Source organism: Ambystoma mexicanum, chromosome 1p, assembly GCF_040938575.1.
Source record: "Ambystoma mexicanum isolate Mex_15411 chromosome 1p, UKY_AmexF1_1, whole genome shotgun sequence".
Classification (NCBI taxonomy): domain Eukaryota; kingdom Metazoa; phylum Chordata; class Amphibia; order Caudata; family Ambystomatidae; genus Ambystoma; species Ambystoma mexicanum.
Window position 1 is genome coordinate 957,088,027 of NC_090921.1, and position 24,718 is coordinate 957,112,744.

General features: G+C 46.2%; 1 protein-coding gene across 5 annotated transcripts in view; it reads right to left on the bottom strand.

The window, feature by feature from the left end:
• The window catches only part of CPNE2 (copine 2), a 947,004-nt gene that overhangs the window by 243,628 nt on the left and 678,658 nt on the right, over window positions 1–24,718 (bottom strand). For all 5 annotated transcript variants that reach the window (XM_069653470.1, XM_069653479.1, XM_069653462.1 and 2 more), the window contains one exon: window positions 20,446–20,517. In XM_069653470.1, the coding sequence (XP_069509571.1) occupies window positions 20,446–20,517 (72 nt within the window). The remainder of the gene's footprint in view (window positions 1–20,445; window positions 20,518–24,718) is intronic.

A 24,718-nucleotide genomic window follows, 5' to 3' on the forward strand; every position in this document is an offset into this window, starting at 1 on the left:
CTAATGTTCATTATTTAACTGCACAATGTGATTAGCCTTGATTCGACACTTTAATTGAAAGATGAACCATCGGGTTGGCATATAGCACAGCTCCTACTTCTGGTTTGTCACTCTCATCAGATGTCCAGATTTATTCAAATTAAGGGCTTTTCAAACAGGCCTCTAAAGAAGGCCTATCGGAAGAATATTCCCAGCGTCAAGGCTGCAGGGAAAGAGTTTCAGGAACCCCTTGTTCAGGGATAGCACATGCCTTCCAATGGATTGACTCTACAGCTCCAAAAGTGCTGAAAAGGGTTCAAACTCCTGTTGGGCAGTTAGAGCACACTCGTTTGGTACTATGGAATTTCTTCTTAATCCTATTAAGGCTTCCTTGGTAAGATAGCGCTTAAAGGGCAAAGTTTGTTTTCACTCTGGGCAACTGTATATTCAAATCTGGTGTTCAAATGGGAGAGCTGGCTTCCTGATGCTGTATTGACCCGTTTTACTTACCCAGGTAAGTATAAAGGTAGATCAAACCGAGGTGAAAATCATGTGCGTTCTGTTTGCGCTCTGAGCACCCATACAATCGCCATGCCTCTTCTATTTCCGCTCTGTTACACCTGCGTGTAGTCATAACCATGTTCATTTCCCACTATCTTCACATTCTGTTCCTTTTTCTAACTTCTTATCATGCTCGTTCCCACTTTCGGCTCCCTTCCAATCTGATCTATCCTAAATGTATCTTCCTCTCACTGTTGGTCTCTGGGGCGCCCGCTCAATTTGTATTAAGTTCTACTCGATTCTTGTCTTATTCTTTTGGCTTAATCTGCAATTTCTCTGTTTAACCAAAACATGTCTCACTTCACGTAACACTCCAACAATTGCCTTTCTTAGTATTACTTGCACAAAATGGTAACACTCACCGCACCCCACCGACCACAGTGGTTGTACTGGCATTCTCTTTCATTCTTCATCAACTCTTTCTCCTCCTCTTTCTAATCTCCCCTTTACCCTTCTTTTGAATACCATCTTTCTTCATTCTCTAAACCACATATTGTTACCTTTCTTACTATTTACATCCGCCAGTCCTACTCATTCTCTCTACGATGACCTTGAGTCTTTACTTTACTTTCTTCTTCGTTTGAATTCTTCATTCTTTATTCTTGGCGATTTTAACCTTCATCTCTCATCCACTCATCAGTCTTTTCCCTTTATCCCTCTTCTTGAATCCTATTAGATTTTTCAACTTCCACCTCCTCCCTCCCATGTTTCTGACTCATCACTTGATTTAATCTTCTCATGTGTTTCACTTGACCTCTCAGTTTCTTCACATCCGATATACTCGTCTGATCACTTGCTGTTCTCTTTCTCCTTTTCCCTTTCTCTTACTATTACTTCCCCCTCCCTCAACTACTTTCCGTCGTTGCGACTGTTGCTTTTCTCCCCAACCTCCTTTCCTTCTGCTGTTTCTACTGCTCTTCCTCCTCTTGCTGCTTTATCTTCTCTCGCCATTGACACTGATTCTTCTGCTCTTAATACCTCTCTCTCTCTTCCACTCTTGATCTCCTCTACCCTTCTACCCCTTTCTCTCCTTCTTGCAAACCTTCACAACCCTGGCTGACTCCTGGCCTACGCTCTCTCTGTTCTGCCCTTGAGAAGGCAGAACATGTCTGGGGAAAAAACATGCTCCCCCAACCTCTTTTCTATCTGTTCTAAACGCTTCCTTTGATGCATATCTTCTGCCTGCTAAAACAGACTATTTTGCCTCTCTTCCTCTCTTACACGTCACCCCTCTCGTCTTTTCCAAGTTATTAATATGATCCTTCTATCTCATCTTCTCTCTCTTCCTCGGACTTTCCAACTTCTGTGTTAAGGTCTCTACTCTGCATTCATCACTTGCTCATCTACCCTCACAACCTATATCCCGATCTGCTTCAACTCATTCTACTCTCCATTCTCCTCTGCTATCGTTTTCCCCCTCTCATTGACACAGACACAGCTTCTTTACTTTCCTGTGCTCATCCCACTCTCTCTCCTCTTGACCCTCTGCCCTCTCTTCTCATTCCTGCTGTTTATCCCCTGATTATACTTTTCCTGGTGGCCCTCTTCAATGTGTCACTCTACTCTACCACCTTTCCTTCCCCCTTGAAGCACGTTCTAATTATTCCTATTCTGAAAAAGCCTTCTTTGAATCCCTGATTACTATTTAACTATCACCAAATCTCACTTCTCCCTGTCCTCTCTAAACCGCTTGAACAGGCCATCTACTTGAAATCTGCTCATTTCTTAGTGTTCATTCCCTTCTTCCCCAACCCAACCTGGCTTCCACCCCACCCACTCAACTGAAACTGCACTCCTCCACGTTACTAATTCTCTTTCTGAACGCCACTCTAAATCCTTGTCTATTCTCATTCTTTTCGACCCGTCATCAGCCTTTGACACGGTCGATGACCCCATTCTACTTTCTTCACTCTCCTCACTATGTCTCTCTACTTCTATCACTCAATGGTTTCAATCTTATCTTTAGAACCGTTCCTTCTCCATATCATGTGCTGGGCACACACACCCTCCCTGGGCATCTGCAATACGGTGTAATTCAAGGATCGGTGCTGGGACCTTTATTCTTCTCTGTCTATACATTCCTCTATTCTCTATTATTGAATCGTTTAATCTTTCCTCTCATTTATATGCTGATGATACACAAACCTTTTTCTCTTTCTCAAGACTTTATGACTCTCTTCAGGCTCTCTCTCATCTTGTCTTTCTATCGTCCAATCTTGGATGCATTCCCATTTTCTTCATCTTAATCCCTCGAAAACTGAGATTCTCTTCTTTCCTCCTGTTTCTCCCACTCCTCCTCAACCCCCTTCTGGTATCCGTTTCCCCCCCTCTCTCCTACCTTTCTCGGCTTCTGCCCATAATCTTGGGGTCATTTTTGACCCATCACTTTATTTGTCTTCACATGTATCATTGACTGCCGGCACTTGCCACTTTTTTGTTTCTCTTTAATATATGCGAAATTCTACCTACCTCTCCTTACGCACTGCTAAATTCCTTATCATTGCCTCTATTTACTCCCAACTTCTGTTCTGCTTTACTTTATTGTCTTCCCTTCTCCCATCCTTACTCCTCTTCGTTCTGTCCTTAACTCTGCTATTCATCTTCTCTTTCTACTTCCCCCTCAATCTTCTATTCGGTCATCTCTTAGTACTGCCTTTCTCCTTCCGTACAACTCTCGCCTCTTTTTTCACTTTCCTTTTATAGTCTTGAAGTGCCATCATGGCCTTGCCCCTCTCTATCTCGCTTCCCTCAATTTACCTTATACACCCTCATGGTCCCTTCACCCTCTACACCTTCATCTTCTTACTACCGCTAAACCACCCTGTGCATCCTCACGTTTCCGTTCTTTCTCTCTCCTTGCTCCCAAGTCTTGGAATGCTCTCCCACCTGATATCCATGCATCCCCCCTTCACATATTTCATTCCTGCTTAAAAGCTCATCTTCTGTCTTCGATACCCCATCCTTAACCTTCTGCTTTGAAGCTGTTTTTTTTATCATTGCCTGATTTAGTGTACCACATTTGACCCGTATGTATATCGCCCTGGCAAAGGCCCTTTAGAAATACAAATAAAATACAAATGTGATCTACTATAAAGTGTGAGTATTTTGTATTGGGTTGCCAGACTATTGATATAGTTCTATCTGAAAAATAAATAGTGTGCCAACTCTCATCCTGTGAAGCTACAGATCTGCCCTCCTATTCAATAACACAGGGGAAGGCAATACTGAGCATACATTTTAGCCGGATATAATATCCACAAAATATGTTGTCCGAGTGAAATAATATTCCGAAATACTAGATTTCTATGTTTTTGTAATTTGGGCGAGACTCCTTGCCTAAGGAGTCAGAAAATGTGACTATAGGCTGTTAAGCACAGTGTCGCACCAGTGCTGTGTACCTGACTCTTCTCTGGACTCTGTTGTGCTATATTCTCTTGGGGACGTTTAGTTCTCATGGTGTGTGAAGCAAGAAGCCTACCCAATAAATCCAGGAGATGTGAACCTGGACATTTTGACCTGACTCACTGCACCACGGTCGAGTATTATCCACTAATTTTCGTGGTGCAAGGACAGTGCAAGCACTGGCTGGGGAAGCATTGATTGAATAGTCAACAAAAGGATCCAGATGAACTGGCAGCAGACCAGGACGGCAAGGCAGGCGAGGAACAGCAGGACACAAAGGAAAAGACGAGCAGGCAAGCAGAACGCGTGGCAAGAGATAGGGGGTTGGTGAAGAGGAGAGGAAAATACCCAAGACTGAAGCAAGACACAGGGCAGGAAATAGGACAACACCCCAGGGCAGGTAGGTAGGACAACAGGCAGGAACATGAGGAACCCTACAGGCCAGAAATGGAGGAGAAAAGGCAGTGGGAGGAGAACTCCCCCAGGCCAGGAAGCGAGAACAGGACAAAATTATTCAGGTGAAGACTACGGCATGGAATAAAGAGTGTTAAAATGCACTGTAGAAGTCTTTCGGGGTTGCTTAAATACTATTAACAGCCCGGAAGCATGAAGACGGCATTCCGTGCTGCTGCTATGCTTCCCACACCAGCCCTCGATACCGCGCATGCCTGGAAAACCAGACGCTGGACCTCTGCATATGCACGGAGGAAGCAAGATGGCAACGCTCTGCTTTTGGGGGTCGGCATCTGGCAACACAGCATTTTCATCACCACAGGCCAGACTCCACCGGCCGTATAGGCACCAGGGGGCGAAGTCTGCTCTGTGCAAGTAAGGACGAGTGTGTGGAGTCTGGCGGGTGAGCATGCTAGTTGTGGAATGAGGTGTCCAGCATGAATGGGGATGAGTGCAAGAGTGCCGGACAGAGGCCCATTTCTACAGATCCTCTACTCTAGAATACACTATTTTGGGAGTGGTGTTTTCGGCCGATACCAGCAACCCATTCTGCTCTATCAAACCTATAATTGGCTTTCTCTTAGGACATTGTAAACATTTGTCTAGGAGGTATTCATTTGGAACAAGAGGGTGCTCAGCCTCGGTGTCTCTGCCAATTTGCTCTTTGATTGCACTTTAATTGATGTTGGTTTTGCATTCGCTTTAATGGAGCCGTTGCTCTATAATATATATGCACACCACTGCAGCGTCCTCTGGTGCATTCTGAAGCTTTGCTTTGCGCCTGATAGATTTTAAAAAATTCACCCAGCCTACATTTTACGTATTCAACTAAGGGTACAAAAATTACTCCTTCAAGCAGTCCTTTGTTTAACTAGATTCTAATAGTGATTTGGGATTTCTGCAAAAAATTGTATATGGTCGCTTAGTTAAACCTCCTACATTACAAATGTAATGGGTTGCCTATTTCTTTACTCTATAGCAGTTTCTGTTGACTCCAATGCCCACTGTTAAATACTGGGAAAAAACCATTTATAAACCAACCTCTCAATTTATTTTCCCTTAAAGAAAAGGCTGAGTTTTTTCGTAGCTCATCTTCAATCTGTCTAATTGTTTTAATTAATTTGAAGGACCATCTGTACACATTTTCAAAAATGTATTTCTCAATCAAACTATATGTATCGAATCGTAGGAAAGATTTATGCAACAAGCATATGAAACAAACACACTTCTCACCATCACGTTGCAGTAGTATCAATGTGACAGTAAAAAAAAAACTGGGAGGGGAGAATATTACACAGTATGATCTCTCTTATAGTAAATGCAGAGAACATAATCTAATCAAAATAGAGGTAATTGAGAGGAGCAATAACTTATCAGTTCTTACCCACAATGGCATGTAAAAAACGAGAATTGCTGAAAGAATTACATACAATGCCCTTAGTTACTTATGCATTGGGCCACAAGGTTCTATCCACTGACAAAGAAGTTGAGTAATGTCAACCCAGAACCTTCATCAAGGACTGGATTTCCCCCCTGGTCACAGGGGTTGGGGACCATAGCGAAAATAAACACAGATAGTTCAAACGCTTTTTAAGTGGGAATACATAGCACTTGATGAGAACACATTACTAAAGTTCACCATGCCACAACGGGTGGTGCTGGGCAATTCGGGTCAGTACAAAGTAGTATCTTTCACCCAAGATTTAAAGGCTTTCACAGCCACTGCGACCTGCTTGCCAAGGATCCTCATTGAAAGCAACAGCACTCAACACTGTCGGGACCCAAAAGATTTCAAAAGAGGTTTCCAACATTTAATTTCATGCATGAGGCAGGAGAACCAGAAGACCAAGCTAATGAAGTGAAGATGTGTTCCAGTGGCACATCAGCTTCTAATAACCGAGGTGGGTGGCAGCTGGATCATAATAAGTCTTGTGCAAGAAAGGTTCTGGCTCTCGTACCCAGCGGCCACTTCAGATATCCTTCCAGCTCTGCAATTGTTTTTAATAGAACACATCTAACTACTGGGGATTTTAAGAAGCCGACGGCTTCCGCAGCTCATGATATTTTCGGCTCATATGAAGATCTAAGAGTTGGTTTAGCATTAACAGGTATATTCTCCATATTGGCATTCCACTTTTGGAGTCGCAGTGGGACATTTGTGACAGTGAGATATATGTGGCTCTTGTGGCAGAACAACTTAATTGTCTGTATATGTCACACTCCACTAGGTCTCAAATTATAATATGGTTAAGGGCGAGATGCGGGCTACCCCACACTACCACAAACAACAAGCCTGGGAAAAACAGTGTGAGGTCCTCCACTGCAGAAGTCGCACCATAGAGAGAAAGAAAGGATTTTCTTTTCTATGTGAGGGACCCTAGTCAAGCCATCTGCTCACACCGGAGCTATGTGGAGCAATTGATCCAATGCAGAATAGGGTTTGATGCATACATTTTTAATAAGTGTTCCGCTGGAGATTTGAGCGTTCTGGCAAATCTAAAGATACTGCCTTGATACCACCACCTGCCTTGTTTTCATAGCCAGGCTAGCAATTTGGGTGGTTTAGCGTAGCTCTTCAAAAAAAGTAATGCCTGTTGTGCGGTGTGTGCAGTTGCGCTACAGTGATATCGGTCCTAACATCGAAGGCCGGGAGAGCAGAGATACAAAACCCGGAACCATTCGGACACCAACTGGGTTGAGACTGGCCTCGCAAAATGTGGGTAGACATCTTTGTCACCTCTCGATATTCCATCACGTGGGTTTCCGCCACAGGAATGCATCGCCACAACATCCCCCTTCACCCAAAACAAATACTAATGCATTTAACAAAGCCTTACTCATTGTACAGTCTTGCCACTTTGTTGGTGGTCTCCAATCTTGTTTCATGAGGGAAATACGTGAGGGCGGTCCGGAAGGTATCGGTGTGCTGGTATCTTGTCTGATCTCTTGTTCTGGCAAAGTGCCAGCTACTATTATGGATGCACTGTCTTGCTCCTCGGCTTTTCTAGTTGCCAGTGCATCAGTTTTAGTGTCAGGGAGGTCTGTTCTTAGCTTGCAAAACCAGCTCTTGTTTCTCATTACCCTGCTGTTCCCTTGGTGTGACATGACCATCGACCACTTCATGGAGGCAACGGTCCATGGTGCGCTTTCAAATGGGAGGCAAAACGTATGGCTATGGTGCTCATTCTGAATGATCACCTTATCTCCAGCTGCCAACGGAACTTCCTGAACATTTTTTTCCAACTTTCATTACGGTTGGCCTCCTTTTGCAATTGTGATGCCACCTCAGTATCCACAGAAGCTATCGCTCTAAATCCGCATTCTGGTATGGCCAATTGAACTTTCCTGTTCAGGAATGTTCTAGCGGGAGCCAAGCCGGAGGAACAAGTGAGGAGAGGTTTTGTAGGCCATGTGGAAGGGCGTAATGGCTTCCTGTGGACGGTTGCCCTTTCCGTACACAATTCAAAAAGCAATTTTACATTAAAGTCTGCATGAACTTCTCCATGTCCCCAGTAGTGCCAGGCAAGCAGGGAGTGATCCACACTGTAGAACGTCAGAAATGACAGAAGTTCTTGGCACTGGAATGGGGTGCCCATTTTCAGATCTAAATGATTGGAGTATTCCATGAGCAGCAAACAGTTCTTTGTGGATGGGGATTAAGCAATGTGCAGCTAGAGAAGGAATTAACCTTACTTCTGTAGAATCGAGGGCTCAACTGTTGTGGCAGATGCCCGACACCAACGTCAGTGGGCTAGCACAAGGTCCACCTTTGCTTTCACGTTCGGCAACCACAAGGTTTCCCGCAGGCTGGCTCTGTTTTACTTACCCTTTGGGGCCCAGTGTGGAACAGGATCTTGACTTGAGGGATTAACACCAGAGGGCTGACCAAATGCAAGCCCTGCAGAGCGATATTCAGTGACGTGGGGAACAAGGACATTCTTTCAATTGGCTTGAAGGTGATTGACGACCATCTGAATTCTGGGGTAACTCACCTATCCCTCCGCAACAGCTTGAATTGACATTGCCTTTGGGACTACTGGTAGCGTGACCATGTGTACTTACTAATTTGTGTTAAAGACTAGACTCCTGACATGTTATTTCTCAGTGGCGGCATAAATACATTGTCAATTATGTTAAAAAAACATGGTAGTCCCTCTAACGCAACTAGGTTAGTGTAATGGAATATTTGAGCTGCCGGAGAGAAGCCAGGAAAGAAACCTGAGAGAACGAGAAATGTGGGTGACGAGGCAAAGGGCAGTGCGGAGCAGCGAGGCCGAGCAGAGTGAGCTCCAAGGGAAGTTGTGACCATGCAGAGGATGATGGGGGCCCAGGTGCCAGGAAACCACGCTGAATCCAGAGAGCGAGAGAGGAATGAGTCCTCTGCTCACACTTTGTGGAACCACAGAGAAAGCAACAGAACGGCAAGGGAAGAAACACTACCGCTGGTCTTTAGGAGAGGACACCTAGGAGCTGGGCAGAATGCCATTGTCACTTGAAGGGAGTCAGTCAAAACCTCATAACCAATAAATTCATGGCATTTGGCAAACAGTCTCTCAAAGAATTCTGACCAGTTATAATTTGTAAATAAATTCCCCAAAGCAAGGTCATTTCCCAACAATTTACCAAAAACAAAGATGATACAGTAGCTTTTCTCATCAGAAATATTTTGAAATGGTACACTATGATGCATTACAATCACCCCTCCCCCACTGCCCTGAAAGATTAGGTGGAGTAGCTAGAATACCATGTCTTGTTACCCCGTGTTTTTGCTTGGAAAGTGGACTTTCCTGCAGGAAAGCAGCAGTAATCTTGAGGCGGGCTAAACATGCTAAGATCATTTGACTTTAATGGGATGATTCAATCCTCAGACATTCCAAGAAATACAGTCCAACAGGCAATAAGTAGCTCGACTTCATTGGCTAGATACTGAATACTTAAGTACCCAGCTGGAAAATACTGCCAGCCCCTTCCACATGATAGTGATGCTAGTCAGATTCCAACACCCAACTCTCCTCCCCCCTCCTCCTCCTGCACCTCCAACACTGGCTTATCCCCAACTGACAATGACAATCCTAAGTGGCCCAGGATTGAAATACACCCTAGACACAAACATGGCAGTAATGGATGTGTAGAAAACTGGTATAAAGTACCTTTCTGCCATCTTAACCCAGTGAATATGACTGTTTGCCATCATGTTATCCGAATAAGTAACGCCATAAGCACAACCAAAAAGCATAGTCTTATTATTTTCCAAAAGCTACAGAATATGTTCAAAGCAATGAGTAAACTCCACACTAGGGAACTCAAAACACAAGTATCCACACGAGTCAGCCAATCTCTCTAGGCATCAATGTTATGACTAAAACTGGGGTACCACCCTCAACAATGAGGGTTAGCCTTTTTGATATCAGTAGAGATGAAATGCACTGCGTCATCAGGTGTTCTGAAGAAATGCGCCCTGTTATTGAAGAGGATTTTTGCTTAGAAGGAAACACATAATATTGAACATTTAGTTCCTGCAGAGTCTTATGCACATTGCTGAAAGACCTCCTCGAAGACTAATCGGGGAGGACGCGGAGCTTGGAAGATTGGTAATATACCTACATCTCAGACTGCCCCAAAATGAGCTCTCTAGCCCTTTAATTGAACACAGGTGATGATAGGTCTAAGTAGGAAAGCTGGGTGCCGTTCTCAGACCTAGCGATGGAATGTGCTCTTTTCATTTGAAAATGTTTTGAAAAAACAGGTTTACAAGAAAGACAGGTAGTATTCTTTCCAGTAACGACTCCAATGGGTCCATTTGCATAGGTTTGGACGCTGATATTTTTGCACCTAGACTTGTTTTCAAAGTCATCCTTCTTAGACCTGGCTGCAGTCAGACCCTATTGCAAGGTAGCTAACTCGGCCTCTAATGATTGCATCTTCATGTCAGAGCTGTTCACCCTTGTTGTTGGAAGCATCAACCTTTGTGGTCAAGGAGTCGCGTTTCCGATCTATGTTGTTGAAGTTACTGCATCATGGCTGCAATTGATCACCGGAATTAGCAGTTAATTATGCTGGGTCCCTCTACGCCCATGGTTACCCCAGACATGGTGCACGCTTTTTTAGTAAAATAATACAACTTATATAGGCTCTTAGGTACGCCTGCCTTGTCCATCATATAGGTGCAAATGAGGTGCACCCAACAAAAGGCCCCAATCTCTGACACATCCACAGGATACATCCCTATACAGTAAGCAATCTGATGCGTCAGGCTCCCGAATCAGCCAGCATTGAAGGCATTAGGATTGAGTTTCTCAGCCCACATTGGGAAGATCACACTTCAGAGGAGCATAGCAGTGCAGAGGAGTTGTAAACACTATGGGTGGATGTTTTCACTGGCCCACATTCACTTATTTATTTGGAAAGCAGTTTCCCTACACAGTACTCCCTCAAATATGTGCCAACGTGTGTTGATGTGACGTCAGTCTTTAAATGGTTTGCCAAGTGGAAGAATGCCCCACTAACTGCTGTAAAGTAGCAGAGGCTTAAAGCGGAACACTGACTTTGTGTGTAAGTATAGTTAGTGTAAATGTGTCCTCATTCGGCCAAAATCAGTTATTCAGGTAGCAGAAGCGAAACACGCTGGTGTATTGGTCTCCAACTGGAAAGAGAGTTGACGGTGCAGGACAGAGTGTTGTCTCAGCAATGTTTATGTGTCTATGACGCTAAGCTGGAACAGGCCACAGACACCAGCAATAAAAAAAAAAAGATCAGGTGATCAAGCAAAACAACCCTGCTCCATGATAATCAGTAGGCTATACAACTAAGACAGCCACATAGATTGGCCAGCAGTACAAAGTCAAATGGCAGGAAATTAAAAGATTTGTGTGGTGGTGAACGAAGCTCCCATGTTTAGTGGCTATCTTTAATGGTAGCTCACCAGTGCACCTGCCACTAGTTTTTATGTTCCTTGTATTGTGAAACTCTATAAACATTTTCTCCCCTCTGCTGTACCCAAAAGAACAAGTTACTCTCTTACATGGTAACGTTCTTTCGATGGGATGGTCCGACGCCGTATTCCATATCTATGACAGTAATGTCCACAGCTGTGCTGCTTCGGAAAATCTTTCGGCATCTGCGTCCTGCGTCGATGACGTCGATACGCCGTCCTCGAGGACCTCCTCCGACGGCCGACGTCACCAGATGTTACAAGTAGGACGCACGACGCCCGTAGCCTCAGTTGTAGTTTTTTCCCCCAGAACGTGTGGCACCAATCTACTGCCAGTATGACCACAGAAAGCCTTGCGGAAACGTAAGCTGCAATTGCATACGAAATTCTGTAGCGGGGAAGGCAGGGAGGGAGCGATATGGAATACGTTGTCGGACCATGCCATCGAAAGAACGTTACCAGGTAAGAGAGTAACTTGTTCTTCGAAGGGATTGGGTCTTCCGACGTATTCCATAACTATGACAGACTCCCAAAGTAGTACCAACGTAAGGAGGTGGGAAAAGAATTTAGAAGATACAAATTTAGAATGCCCAATCAAATTGCAGAGCAAAGGACCGCCTTACCAAAGGCCAGATCCTGCCTATGGACAGAATCTAGGGAATAGTGACATACAAAAGTATGGACCGAAGCCCAAGTGGCTGCATCACAGATGTTATGAATAGGAACACCCCTCTGCAGGGCAGTAGAGGCAGCCGTACCCCTAGTCGAATGGGCCCGTAAACCAACAGGAGGGTCCTTACCCGCAAGGCGGTAACATTCAGAAATTGCCAAGATAATCCATCTAGACAAAGTCTGCTTAGTCAAGTCACAGCTTGTCCCAAACGCCTTCCAGCGTAACCAATAAAGAGTTGATCGTCCACTCTGACCCGGGACATGCGAGAAATGTAGAAACTCAAAGCTCTCCTAGGATCTAACCTATAGAGCCTCTCCTCGTCCTTACCAGGATGCGGAGGAGGATAAAATGCCGGAAGAACAATCTCAAAGGGCAAGAATGCAAAGGCTCAAATGGAGCACCCATCAGAAACTTGAGAACAAGGTTCAAATCCCAACCGGGCACCAGGAAAGGTGACGGAGGGAACACATTAGTAAGCCCTTTCAGAAACTGAGAAATTAAAGGAATTTTAAAATAAGAACACTCCTCAGACGAGCGCTTAAATATGGACAGCGCCGCCAGGTAACCTTTAATGGTACCCAATTGCAAGCCCCTGTGGGCTAAAGAAAGCAAAAAAGACAGAACCATGGGAATGTCACATGCAAAAGGTTCCACATTCTTAACCCTGCACCAGTCTCAAAACTTACGCCAATGGCAACGGTACAGGGACTTTGTTGCTGGCCTTCTGGCCGAGAGCAACACCTCCATCACGTCTTCAGGGAGGTCCCAATCCTGATACCTCAACCTTTCAGAAACCAAGCATGAAGGTTGAGGGATCTGACCTGTGGATGGAGAACCTGACCCCCCTCCCGTGAGAGCAGATCGTCTCGGTAGGGAAGACGACGTGGAGGGCAGATGGACAAGTCGAGAAGGTCCGGGTACCAAGCCGGAGCAATGAGGATCATCCAGGAACCGAACCTCCGTAACCTCCGCAGAACTTGCGGGATGACGGGGACTGGAGGAAACGCGTACAGCAGTGGGAATGACCACTCCACCACAAACGCATCTCCTAAGGCTCCTCTTGGAGGAAATTCCCGCGAGCAGAACCTCTCGCACTTCCGGTTGACACTGGAGGCGAAGAGATCCACTTGAGGGGTTCCCCCAAAGGGAAAAGATCTCCAGGAGAATCTCCTGAGCCAACTCCCACTCGTGAGAGATCGCGCTCTGCCTGCTCAGAGCGTCTGTCGTCTCGTTTTCGTCTCTGGCCAGATGAACTGCTGAGATTGAAACTTCCTGCTGGATTGCCCAGAACCAGAGCTGCATCACCTCCAGCCAGGGTAGCCAAAATGGAGCCCCCTTCATCAGATTGTCTTCGATGACCCACCACAGAAGTTCCTGGGCGACCGAGGACGGCACCTGAACAGGGTCCGACATCCTGCCAGAGGACTGAGACCACTGGAGCTTGAGTGCCCATTGCAAAGATCTCATCCGCAACCTGGCCTCTGGCACCAGAAGAATGCAGGATGCCATGAGGATGAGCAATCTCAAGAACTCTAACGCTGGGACACTCTGGGCAAGCTGAAACTTGTGCACCATCTGCTGAATGTGATGAGCCCTCACCTGGGGAGGAAAACACTGCCCCAGGGACGTGTTGAGCACTGCTCCGATGTACTGGAGCCTCTGAGTTGGTGTCAAATGGGACTTCTTTAAGTTGAGGGAGAAGCCCAGCTTGTGGAGGGAGTGGCAGGTGACTGACAGATGATCCAGGACTTGCTCGGGAGAGAGCGCCCTGATCAACCAATCATCCAGGTAGGGGTAGACGTGAATCCCCCTTTCCTGAGATACGCTGCCACCACCACCATGAGCTTGGTGAAGACCCTCGGGGCGGAGGCCAATCCGAACGGCAGGACCCGAAACTGAAAGTGCGAGTCACCAACCGTGAACCTCAGGTAATTCTTGTGCTTGGGATGAATCAGCACGAAAATAAGCGTCCTTGAGGTCTAGAGACACCAACCAGTCCTGAAGTTGAAGGGCCTGGAGGACTTGAGAAAGAGTAACCATCTTGAACTTGTCCTTCCTGAGGAGTTTGTTCAAACCGCGCAAGTCCATGATGGGTCTCAATCCCCCCGTCTTTCTTCGAAATAAAAATATAAGGGGAATACCATCCCTTGTTACTCTCCGCTACAGGCACCAGTTCTATGGCGCCTTTCTCCAACAGTGCTTGTATTTCCTGCGCAAGGAACGGATCCGGACTCTTCAAAGAGAGGTTCCCTGGTGGATTGTCGTGAGCCCTCTGCCAGAGAGGAAGACAGTAGCCGTGGGCTAGGATTTCCAGAACCATCACATCTGAAGTAATGGCACGCCATTCTACAAGATGCTGCGCCAGCCTTCCCCCATACGGCGAAGCATGGGCCTCAGGACTGAGCTGTAGCGGCTGCAGCAGTGCCTGAGGGCAAAGAGGCAACTTCTCGCGCGGCCTTGGCACCTCGAGTACCCCGTTTACCACCTCTGGCACTCTTATGGTTGCCCCTCTGACTGGCAGCTCCTCTCGATCTACTAAAGGATGAGTAGTAACGAAAGGAACCTCCCCTCCATTGCTGTCCCCTAGGACGAAAAGGCAGAGGTTGGTGGACTGCAGCGCCTAACGACTTTGCTGCAGCTTTTGAGGTCTGCAACCTCTCAAGACTCTCGTCAGCCTTGTTGCCAAAAAGATGCACACCATCAAAGGGCATGTTGAGGAGCCGGGACTGCACATCAGGAGCAAACCCCGACTTCCGCAACCACGCAAACCTGCGTATCACGGTGCTCGCCGCCATGGACCGGCTGACGCAATCAACCTTGTCCAGACCCTACTGAACTACCTCACACATGGGGTCCTTGCCATCCTGCACAATAGCAAGGAAACCATCCCATTCCTCCCCTTCGGGGATACGATCATCCGCTAAGGAAATACAGTTCCGCAGAGTGTGTGTGAAACAAGACAAGGCACAAACGGAGTTGGCATCCTGAAGCGCCATACCCCCAGAAGAAAACACCTTCTTCGCCCAGCCGTCAAAATGCTTGTCATCCCTATCAGAAGGGATGGTAGGGTACGACGCCTGTTTTGCAGGGGCCGTAGCCGCCTGCACCACCAAACTCTCCGGAGTAGGGTGCGTACTTAAGTAGCAGGGGTCGCCACTTGCTGGACGATATTTCTTCGGCAAGGACTTACAGCGGGGAGACTCTCCGGCGAAGTCCAAGCTGCAGCCACCCTTCTCTGCAAGGCCATATGGAATGGCAGCACCGGGTCAGTCAGCAGACCTTGGTCCAAGATATCAGTCAGGTCATCCTGCTGAAAATCTCCAGGAGGGGCAGCCCAACCCAGGTATTCGGTGACCCTCGGCATGAGGCGCCGAAAGGAAGATTTGGCATGCATGCCAGGCTCTGGCCTACCAAACTCCACCTCTGGAGAGGTGTCGAGACCACTGGCATCGTGCAGCGACTGACGCAGTTCCTCAAGTTGACTGTGTCCAGACACAATGTCATCCGGAACCAAGGCAGGAACCTCACCTTCATCAGAACCCTCCTCCACCTCAGAAATGTATTCCAAAGGTTGGAAAGAAGGAACAGAAAAAGGGACAAAGACATTTTTTGCCTTAGCCAGAGCCTTTCTGGGTGGATCCACCGTGCCACGGGGAATCCCCGACAAAGCTGCCTCGAAAGGCGTCGAGGGCGTCGATGGTGGAGCCCCGAGCGTGTCTCTCGACAACCTGGGCGCCGACAGTGTTGACGACTTTCTCGGAGGTGGGGCCTCGAGAGAGTCCGTCGACGACCTCGGAGCCGCCGGAGTCGATGTCTCCCTCGAAGACTTAACAGAGTCTTGCGGTCTCGATGGCGTCGAGGACTGGGACCTGGAACGGGCATGCCTAGAGCAACCATCCTTGTCTGACCGGGACCTCGAAGGCGCCCGGTGGTCGCGACGACTGCCCGAGCCCGAAGGCCGGTGAGCGGTGTCTCTAGAGCGGACACGACCGGCGTCCACAGATGGCGCGGCCGGACCAGAGCCCTGCGATTGAAAAATCATCTCCCTTCGGAAGGAATCCTATTCCTCGGGAGTGGAATGCTTGCCGGACAAGCAACCTGCCAACAGGCGGAGCCCTCAGAAGAGGACAGGGAAGGCGACCTATGACGGCGCTTCCTGGAGTACCTCGACGAGGCAGAGGAATGGCGGGACCGACTCCCAGACCGAGAACCCCCGGACTCATGACGACGATGCGGAGAGTCACCCCTCGAATCGTCCGTCGAAAGACCAGTGGAACGCGACTTCCGGGGCTTGGCCACCTTACCAACCGACAGCTTCTTCTTACGTTCCCGCAAGGCCTTCGGAGTGAGCGATTGGCAGTCGACACAGTCGTCCGTATCATGGTCCTCACCGAGGCACCAGAGGCAAGCGTCGTGCGGATCCGTCAGGGACATCTCAGACCCGCACTCCCGACACTTTTTAAACCCGGACCGCGGGGTGGAAGAAGCTGAAGACAACATACTTCACAAAGAAACAGGTTCGAAGAACCGAAGAACAGGAATCGAGGTGTGCTGAGATCTCCGAAGCATACACGTTCGTGGAAAAAATGGAACTGAGGCTACGGGCGTTGTGCATCCTACTTTTAACATCTGGTGCCGTCGGCCGTTGGAGGAGGTCCTCGAGGACGGCGTATCGACGTCATCGACGTAGACGCCGAAAGATTTTCCGAAGCAGCACAGCTGTGGACATTACTGTCATAGATATGGAATACGTCGGAGGACCCAATCCCTTCGAACCAGATTTTCTAGAATAGTTCTATTCGTAGGCTCTAATCACTATGCTAGAGATTGGGGCCTACGAATAGAGTCAAATTCACACAGGATTTTGAGTGCCATTTTAGCCTGTCGGCATATACTGCTACATTTTGTGAGTCAGCTGAATCCCTGCTAGCGTTTTCCGTTTGATTCACGAGTTGCCAGGTGGAAGTTCTGCCATGCTTAGCTTGAGGACAAAGCTTCTGTGTCAGAGAGGGCAGAAGTAGACTGCTGACTCAAGCCCAAGGGGTTTCCTACTGTGCAGATGTCTTCTGCGCTCTGAGGGCTAACATCCAGCACCTATCCCAAACACTGTTCCCTGTTGCCACCCAGAACCACTGTCTCCTCCTGACACTATGGAGTTAGTGTCACCTGCTGCACAGGCTGGTGCAGATAAAAAGAGTCTGCAACAAAAATCTCTCTGTCATGCCTCTGCAAGCATAAACTGTCTCAGCATCATGCATTTTATCTTCCAGTGAATTATTCATGGAAATCAATATAGGACCCAGAGAACCCCTCTATTGGATGTCAGGCCACAGGCGTGGGAACACAAAGAGCACAAAGGAAATCAAGAGAATGGAAGAAACCAAAGTGGTACCTCGTTTTCATGTTCACAGTCACAATTTAAGAAAAGAACGCCATCCCATACACCACTGAATGCCATCACTCTTGACGACACCATGCACTCTGTTGGGTGAAGAGGGAAAATAAATACCAGATTGCTGTAGAATGTTGTGTGAATTTTACCATTTGTCAGTCTTATGTGTTATATTATGTTAAACATTCATAAAGTGCAGAGCATCCACCCAATGATCCTCTGGGCGCAAAAAACCCAACAGAACAGAGATGAACTTTAATATTTAAAAATGTGTTCAGAAAAGATGAGATTTGAACTGTTTACGGAAAGAAAGATGGTAAACAGAAGCACGTAGTGAGTAGGGAAGGGCCTTCCATAGCTTAGCCGGAGCTACAGAAAAGGCTCAACCCCTCATGCGGGATCGTCTAAACCGGTGAACTTGGATACAAATAGACTGCAGAGAACGGAGACTGCGACCCAGAACATACGGGCGAAACTTCCATTGCAGGTATCCCTCCCCACACTCATAAAAAGCCTGTTGAATCAAACATAAAGACTAACTGGATATGTTTAGAGATGGGAAGCCAATGAAGTTTAGAGAGAACCGGAGAAATGTGGGCTCTAACAGGGGTATGAGTGGCGACTTTGGTGGCAGAGTTCTGCAACATCTACAAACTATGAGGTAGAACAAGATAGAGTGAGTTCCAATAATCAACTGTGCTCATCACCAATGAGGTCACCACAGAGGCATGAACCTGTGGAGGAAGAAAGAAGATAATTGTACATAGCATTTTAAGTTTATAGTAGCCAGCCTGACAGACTGCAGCCACCTGAGCGTCATTAGAAAGTGAGGCAGTAACCTTAACTCCAAGATCCCGCACAGCAGTGACTGGAGAGGGAAGAGGACCAAGGGCTGAAGGCCAGAAAGCAGACTGCCACAGGGATGAAGCAGAAGGGGGGCAACCACAGGTACCTTGTCTTGTCCCATTCAACTTGAGCCAGTTATCACTAATCCAACACCCCATGTCTTCCAAGCAACCCCTAAACTGATTTGCAGTATCTGGCTGAACAAGATCAAGCCGCACACTGATTTGCATATAATCAGCATATGAGTAGCATTAGAGTCTGTGAGAGTGGATGAGCCTGATCAAGGGTTGAATGTAGTTATTAAAAGGAATGGGAGACAAGGCGGAGCACTGTGGGAACCCACAAGAAAGGGAAACCGGTAGGAAACTTACTGGTGAGAGCAAGAGTGATTGTGCCAAGAATGATTCAAACCAGACCAAAACCACAATCAACCAAGATGGTGTAGTCGACAGTATCAAATGCCACCGACAGGTCGAGCAATATCAGGGAACCTACTTCACCCCATTTAACAAGCTGAGCCAGATCATCCCTCACTGAAACCAGAAAACTCTCAGTGCCCTGACCTGGCAGAAAAACAGATTGGAAAGGATCAAAGAAATCAGACGTTTCAAGAAAATCAGAGGTCAAAGGTGAAATAAGTGTGCCCAATACTTTCATGAAATAGGAAAGCAGAGATATAGGATGGTAATTAGCAGGGACATCAGCATCCAAATGTGGCTTTTTAAGAATAGGAACCACTAAAGCATGTTTAAGTTCACTAGGAATAAAACGTGATGAACATGAGTGGTTAATTGCCTGACTTACAGTAGGAGCTATGTTCAAGATGATATCTTTAATGATACTCAGAGGAATGGAATCGAGTGTTGAGACTGATTTCATTCTGTTGCTGGCTTGTATAATAGTCTCCACAGAGAACTGGGGGAAACAAGACCACGAGTATGACTGCACAACTGAAGTAGTATCTGAAGTAAATCTACCAGTTTGTAGACCAGAGAATATGATTTTTTCACATATGCCACTGATTTTGGGCTTGGGATGGAGCGAGTGATGACTTTTGAGGAAGACGCAGATCAAAGAAAGCGGACAAGGTTAAAAATCTCTTTCGGATGGTTTAGAGCTGGTGCCTTTTCGGCTTGGCCATGTTTTAAACAAAAACGCATCAAGTCCTCAGTAAATCATGGTTCGGAAGGGCAAGACCTCAGCTTACAGCATGCAAGTGGTTCCAAGCTGTCAGAAACAGTGGCAAAAGTTGAGGTAAGTAGATCAATATGTTGCAAGGATGTTGCTATGCTTGAACATAGCAAATGTTATGGCTCACAATAATCAAGATTTCATCATTGCATTGTCAGGCCTCATGGTTATAAGCACATTATTAATATCCCAGGAGCAGTAACCTCTGCCTATTTTTTTTAACCTAGCAAAACAAAAGAGGTGATGGCTGGAAGATTCGGAATTGATCCTAACCTCTGGCATTGGTCCGGGTAACCAAACACTGTCTAAGACAAGGGCTAAAGAGCAGCAACTTTCACCTGAGGCTCACAATTTTGTAATACAACATGGACAGGCGTTTTCTAAGATTCTATTCTTCACTTCTACACCTTTCATGGCCCATACCTCGCTAAATCTCTCCGTTAGAAAGTCTAACTATCCCTCATTTCAGTCTCTTCCTAGTTGGCGCTAGTGTCTGTGTTGTATTGTTCTGAGCAACCCTGCAGATGTTTGTACTGGCTTGGCAGGTGCAGAACGATGGTCTAGAGGTTTGCCCAGATGAGTGCCCAGATGTTGGGATACATTCCAAACTTTTCAGCCATCAGCACCTCTTTTGTTTTGCTATAGTCAGCCTGAGTGGGACGGGTATGCCCAAACATGGGCCGTGCCTGCTGGTCCTACAGACCCAAGCTACTCCTCACTGATGATGCCCAACAAGGTTGAAACTATTCTGGGGATGCTTGTGGTCTTGTGCAGAAGGGATGTGACCACGCAATTTGGGCTGCACTCCTCCAGGACCAGGCCTGATTTGCATATGGTCTTTCCCATTTTGTAATGGCTTGGCAGGCAAAGAACGATGTTCTTGAGGGCTACTTAGAGCAAGGCCAGATGTTAAGATTAATTCTAAATGTTCCACACATCACCTCTTGTGTTTTGCTATTTGTTTTAACGTAGGAAAACCACACAATTCAAACAGTTGTGCACACATAATGAACCAACCTTTTTGTCAAGTTTTCGTCCTGCCATACTGAGGGTTATTACTCTGTTGTCTGACAGTTCTTGTGCTGTTATCTGAAAGAAAATGTGAGAAATGAATGATGAAAGAACAAAGTCTGGTAAAATAGTCAATCCTTCTCAAACACTCTGTGCTCGAAATATTCACGCTCCCTGCACATTTTTAAAACTACAACTTGACAAAATACGTCACTGTTTTTCTTGCTTGTTTTCATATAAACAGTGGCTTGAAAACTAAGGCATGCTATGTAAACGCTTCCGCAAATGATTGCCTAATTGTCTGTTAGTACCTTTATGTAACACATTTGGAACTAACTGCCCTTAACTATAGCAGGGGTACAGCAAAGGACTGTTTGTTCCACAGCTGCACCAGTTTCGGTGCCAACCATTTTCTGTGCCAACCAAGTCTATACATTATGTAATACCAGCATAGCAATGTGGCATTTCAAAGCATTGCAGCATAGTTCAGCTTACCCATTCATTGTATTTGAAGTGAATGAGTAAGACAATATAACGTAATGTAAAAATGTAAGGGTTTTCTGTTCTTCAAAGTGGAATTGGTAGGCTTTGAATCTAAACCAACATGTGGGCCTCATTACACAGAAGGCGGTAATGGTTAACGGCCACCGTTAATGGTAACAGTGACCGTTAACCATTACCGCCTTACTACGAGGTCCCTTAGCGGGTTGGTGCTTTAACGCCTGCTTTTTGCAGGCGTTAAAAACCAACCCGCTAAGGGACCTCGGAGCTAATTACGGCACCGCAAAATTGCGGTGCCGTAATTAGCACCTTCCCCATTCCCATAGAGCCCTATGGGGCAGAAATGGGAATGGGGAAGGGCAATGGCGGAAGGGGGATTTACCGCCCCACCAACCTTGGAATGGGGCGGTAAATCCCCTTTCCGCCAAGGCGGTGCCGGTATTTTACCGGCATGAGCCATGGCGCTAATAGCGCCATGGCTCACCGCCTTCCGTGTAATGAGGCCCATGGAGTTCCAGAGGGCTCTGCCCTGTCTCCTGTTTAACTTATATCTTTAGCCTTTTGTGAGACTCCCTTGCAGATTTTATTATTATTATTTGAGTATTTGTTCTGTGCAGACCTAGCTTCGGGGAGGGGGGGTGGACAGTGCGCTTTATATTCATAGGGGGAAGAACACGGCCAAGGAAGCACAGAAACAGGAGGCAGGAAGCCAACGACAGGGGAGGTGGAAGGTGGGCAATTTGGCAGCAAGGGATCTACAAGCAATGAGGGTAGGGAAGAGTGGGGAGCAGATCACTGACCGGGTGGGGAGTTGAGGGTGTGTGAACCGAGGTGTTACAGAGGAGCCGTTCCTTGAAGAGGAGGGTCCTGAGCTCCTTTCTGAACTGTAAAAAACGAGGGGTGCGAGTAAGGTTGAGAGGTATGGCAGATCACCGGGTGGACAGCGCACAGCCGCTGCAAACACTCAAAAACAGCCTCAGCCTCCCACCTAGAGCTGGGATCCCAGGCGCGCACCACCGCACCCGACATGACATTCTTCATGTATACTGACGACAATCAAATCCTGTTAAGCTCTGATGTGACAGTACTAAAAAGAACTTCATCACCTGCATGACAGAAGTCCAAGGATGGAGGAATTACAACCGTCTGATATGTAATGCAACCAAGATCGAGATCCTACAGTGTGGACCACACTAGATCACAAACCTATGGCTGGTAGAACTTGACTCTCCTCCCCCTTTACCAGTGTTTCAAAATCTTGGAATCCATCTGGACAAAAGATCTGAACAAGATACCACACATAAGTAAGATCACACAATCTGCTTTCTTTCAACTTCCAAGTAACCGTTATTAACAGATTGCATCAGAGGAACTCTGTCATTCATTTATCATACGGGCTTTAATGCATCCAAAATGTCACTGCAAAATTAATGCGTAAATGGCCATGCAGACAGGGATGCCATTCCACCAAAATGGCAAGGCTAGCGGAAGTGACATCACCAACCCTTGACCTCTAATGACATCACAGGAAGTGATGTTATTTGACCCCACCTGAAGTGACATCACGGGAAGCGATGGAACACAACCTTTCACCCCTTTACAAAACAGAAGTGGCATCACATAGCATTGTTCCTAAGTACACTACGAAAAATATGATTACGATATCAGTGTAATGTGATATACATTTCATACCAGAATGGATCCCTATATGTATCGTTAATATCAGTGTTTATAAGCCCATATTACCAAATTACTATGAATGCAAGCAACCATCAAAGGCCAAATAATAATGATGTGTTATTATATAGCACTAACGCTTAAGCGCTTTATATAAAACAAATCTACATACATACCATATCACCCAACCTGGCGACAGTAAAATGAGCAATTACATGTCTGAATGTTCTCAAAGTCAGAAAGCCAATTACACTCTATAGTGAATACCATTAAACGGCATTGTCCAATTTGACCTACTCCCATTTGACCGCATCTTTTTGACCTAATTAGGTAGGTAAAATAGTACACTTTAATAAAAAAATAGTTGTGGGTTGGGTTAAGGGAATAGGTAGAGGTGGGAGGAAGTCGGGGGGGTGGGTGCGGGGGCTCTCCCCCTGCATTGGGGGATGTGGGGTTCTCTCTCTGCAGTAGGTCAAACATATTAGGTCAAATGAGCAGTAGGTCAAGTTTTTTAGGTCAAACAACCCATATCCCCCTGCAACACTTAGCATTTCTCCATAACATCTGATCGTTTTTACCTTTTCTGGATTTTCCCTCCTCTACCCCCTTTTCGTTTCCTCCACAGATCACAGTCTTGATAGCCCCGGTGTGGGCATGAATCTCCTTTTTCCTCGCCACAATTAACTCAATAGGTTACTCATTTTGTAAAGTAAAAAAGCTAATTTCTATTTACAGGAGAAGCACGATGCTGGGAGCGTGCGTCTGCCAAACTCTTGCTTTTGCCTGGCAGGAAAATGTGGTGGCAGGCCACACTGCCGGGGCTTCCAAACAGAGGCATCGCTCCATTCCTCAAATTTCTACTAGTACTACAGACTGCATCCCGAGGAGCTCCCACTTGCAGTTTAGTCTTGTGATTGGGCAATCCAGAATGGGTGTGTGGGCCAGGGAGCACCACAGTGGATGGGTATTGATGCAAGGTCTGCAACTAAGCATGCAATAAATAACATCTGGCATCTACTCATATGCCGTGCTGGTGCAGTATAACCAAGTGGAGCCACCGGTCCCTTGCCAGCTGCGGTTATGTTAGAAATGGGAAAACAGACTGGTCTCTAATACAGACAGACAAAACAGTTACACCAAGTGTTTTGTCGGATAGTATATAGTGAGCAATTGTTTAAGGGTGTGGCCTGATGGAGTAAGGAGGCTGACAAGGTGTACTCATTTTGGCTATAGAATTGTATTAATAACTCAAGGAAAGTAAACCTGTCTTTCCCTATCTCTAGAGGGGTTGTCCCCGCCTCAACAGAAAATAATTAGGTGCTCGTCAGAATGTCTGTCAAAAACTATGTCCAAGCCACCTACTCCATCACTGCCACTAAGAACTAAATCATTAAATGTTCCAGGTTCTTCTTGACAAATGCACCACGAGAAGGACTACCTTCTCCTGGTGAAACAATCCAGTCTTGGTTGATTCAACAGCAGTCTCTTGTGAAAGGGTCTGTTTTACCAAAAGCACTGGGACCAGGAGAATGACTTCCTCTGGTCTACTAGTCTACTTCAAAACTGTTCCTTCATATTGAAAAGTCCTTTCACTTCCTCCCAAGGATTAATGAACAACTGGGTTATCTTTTCTCAATTCTTCTTGCTGTTGATACCCTCTGTGAGGGGTCAGTAATGCGAGGTGGACAAATGCTTGTAGCTTTCTCAAAATATGCCATTTTTTATTAAAGAAAATGTATATGAAAATAAAGCATTGAGTGCCGTACTCTATTGAGGAATTCCCTACCTAGTCTAACAACTAAGGGGACATTCTCTAGAATGTGAAACTGGCCCTCACACTAAACAATAAACATACAAATAAATATATGGCAACAAAATATCATAAACAACACAATAACTTAATAATCTCATGTCCTGGGTAAGGTCCCTTCCCCAGGTTACAAAATCAACTCAAAATATTCATCAAAGGAAAAGAAAAGTCTTTGACTAGCTCTTAATAGTTCCAAGTTGAAGAAAAAGTTAATCAAGCAAAAATCCACTCGTATCCACCCTTTTTCCTGGATAAAAAGATCCCCTTCCAACTTCCAGAAAAGAAATGGCA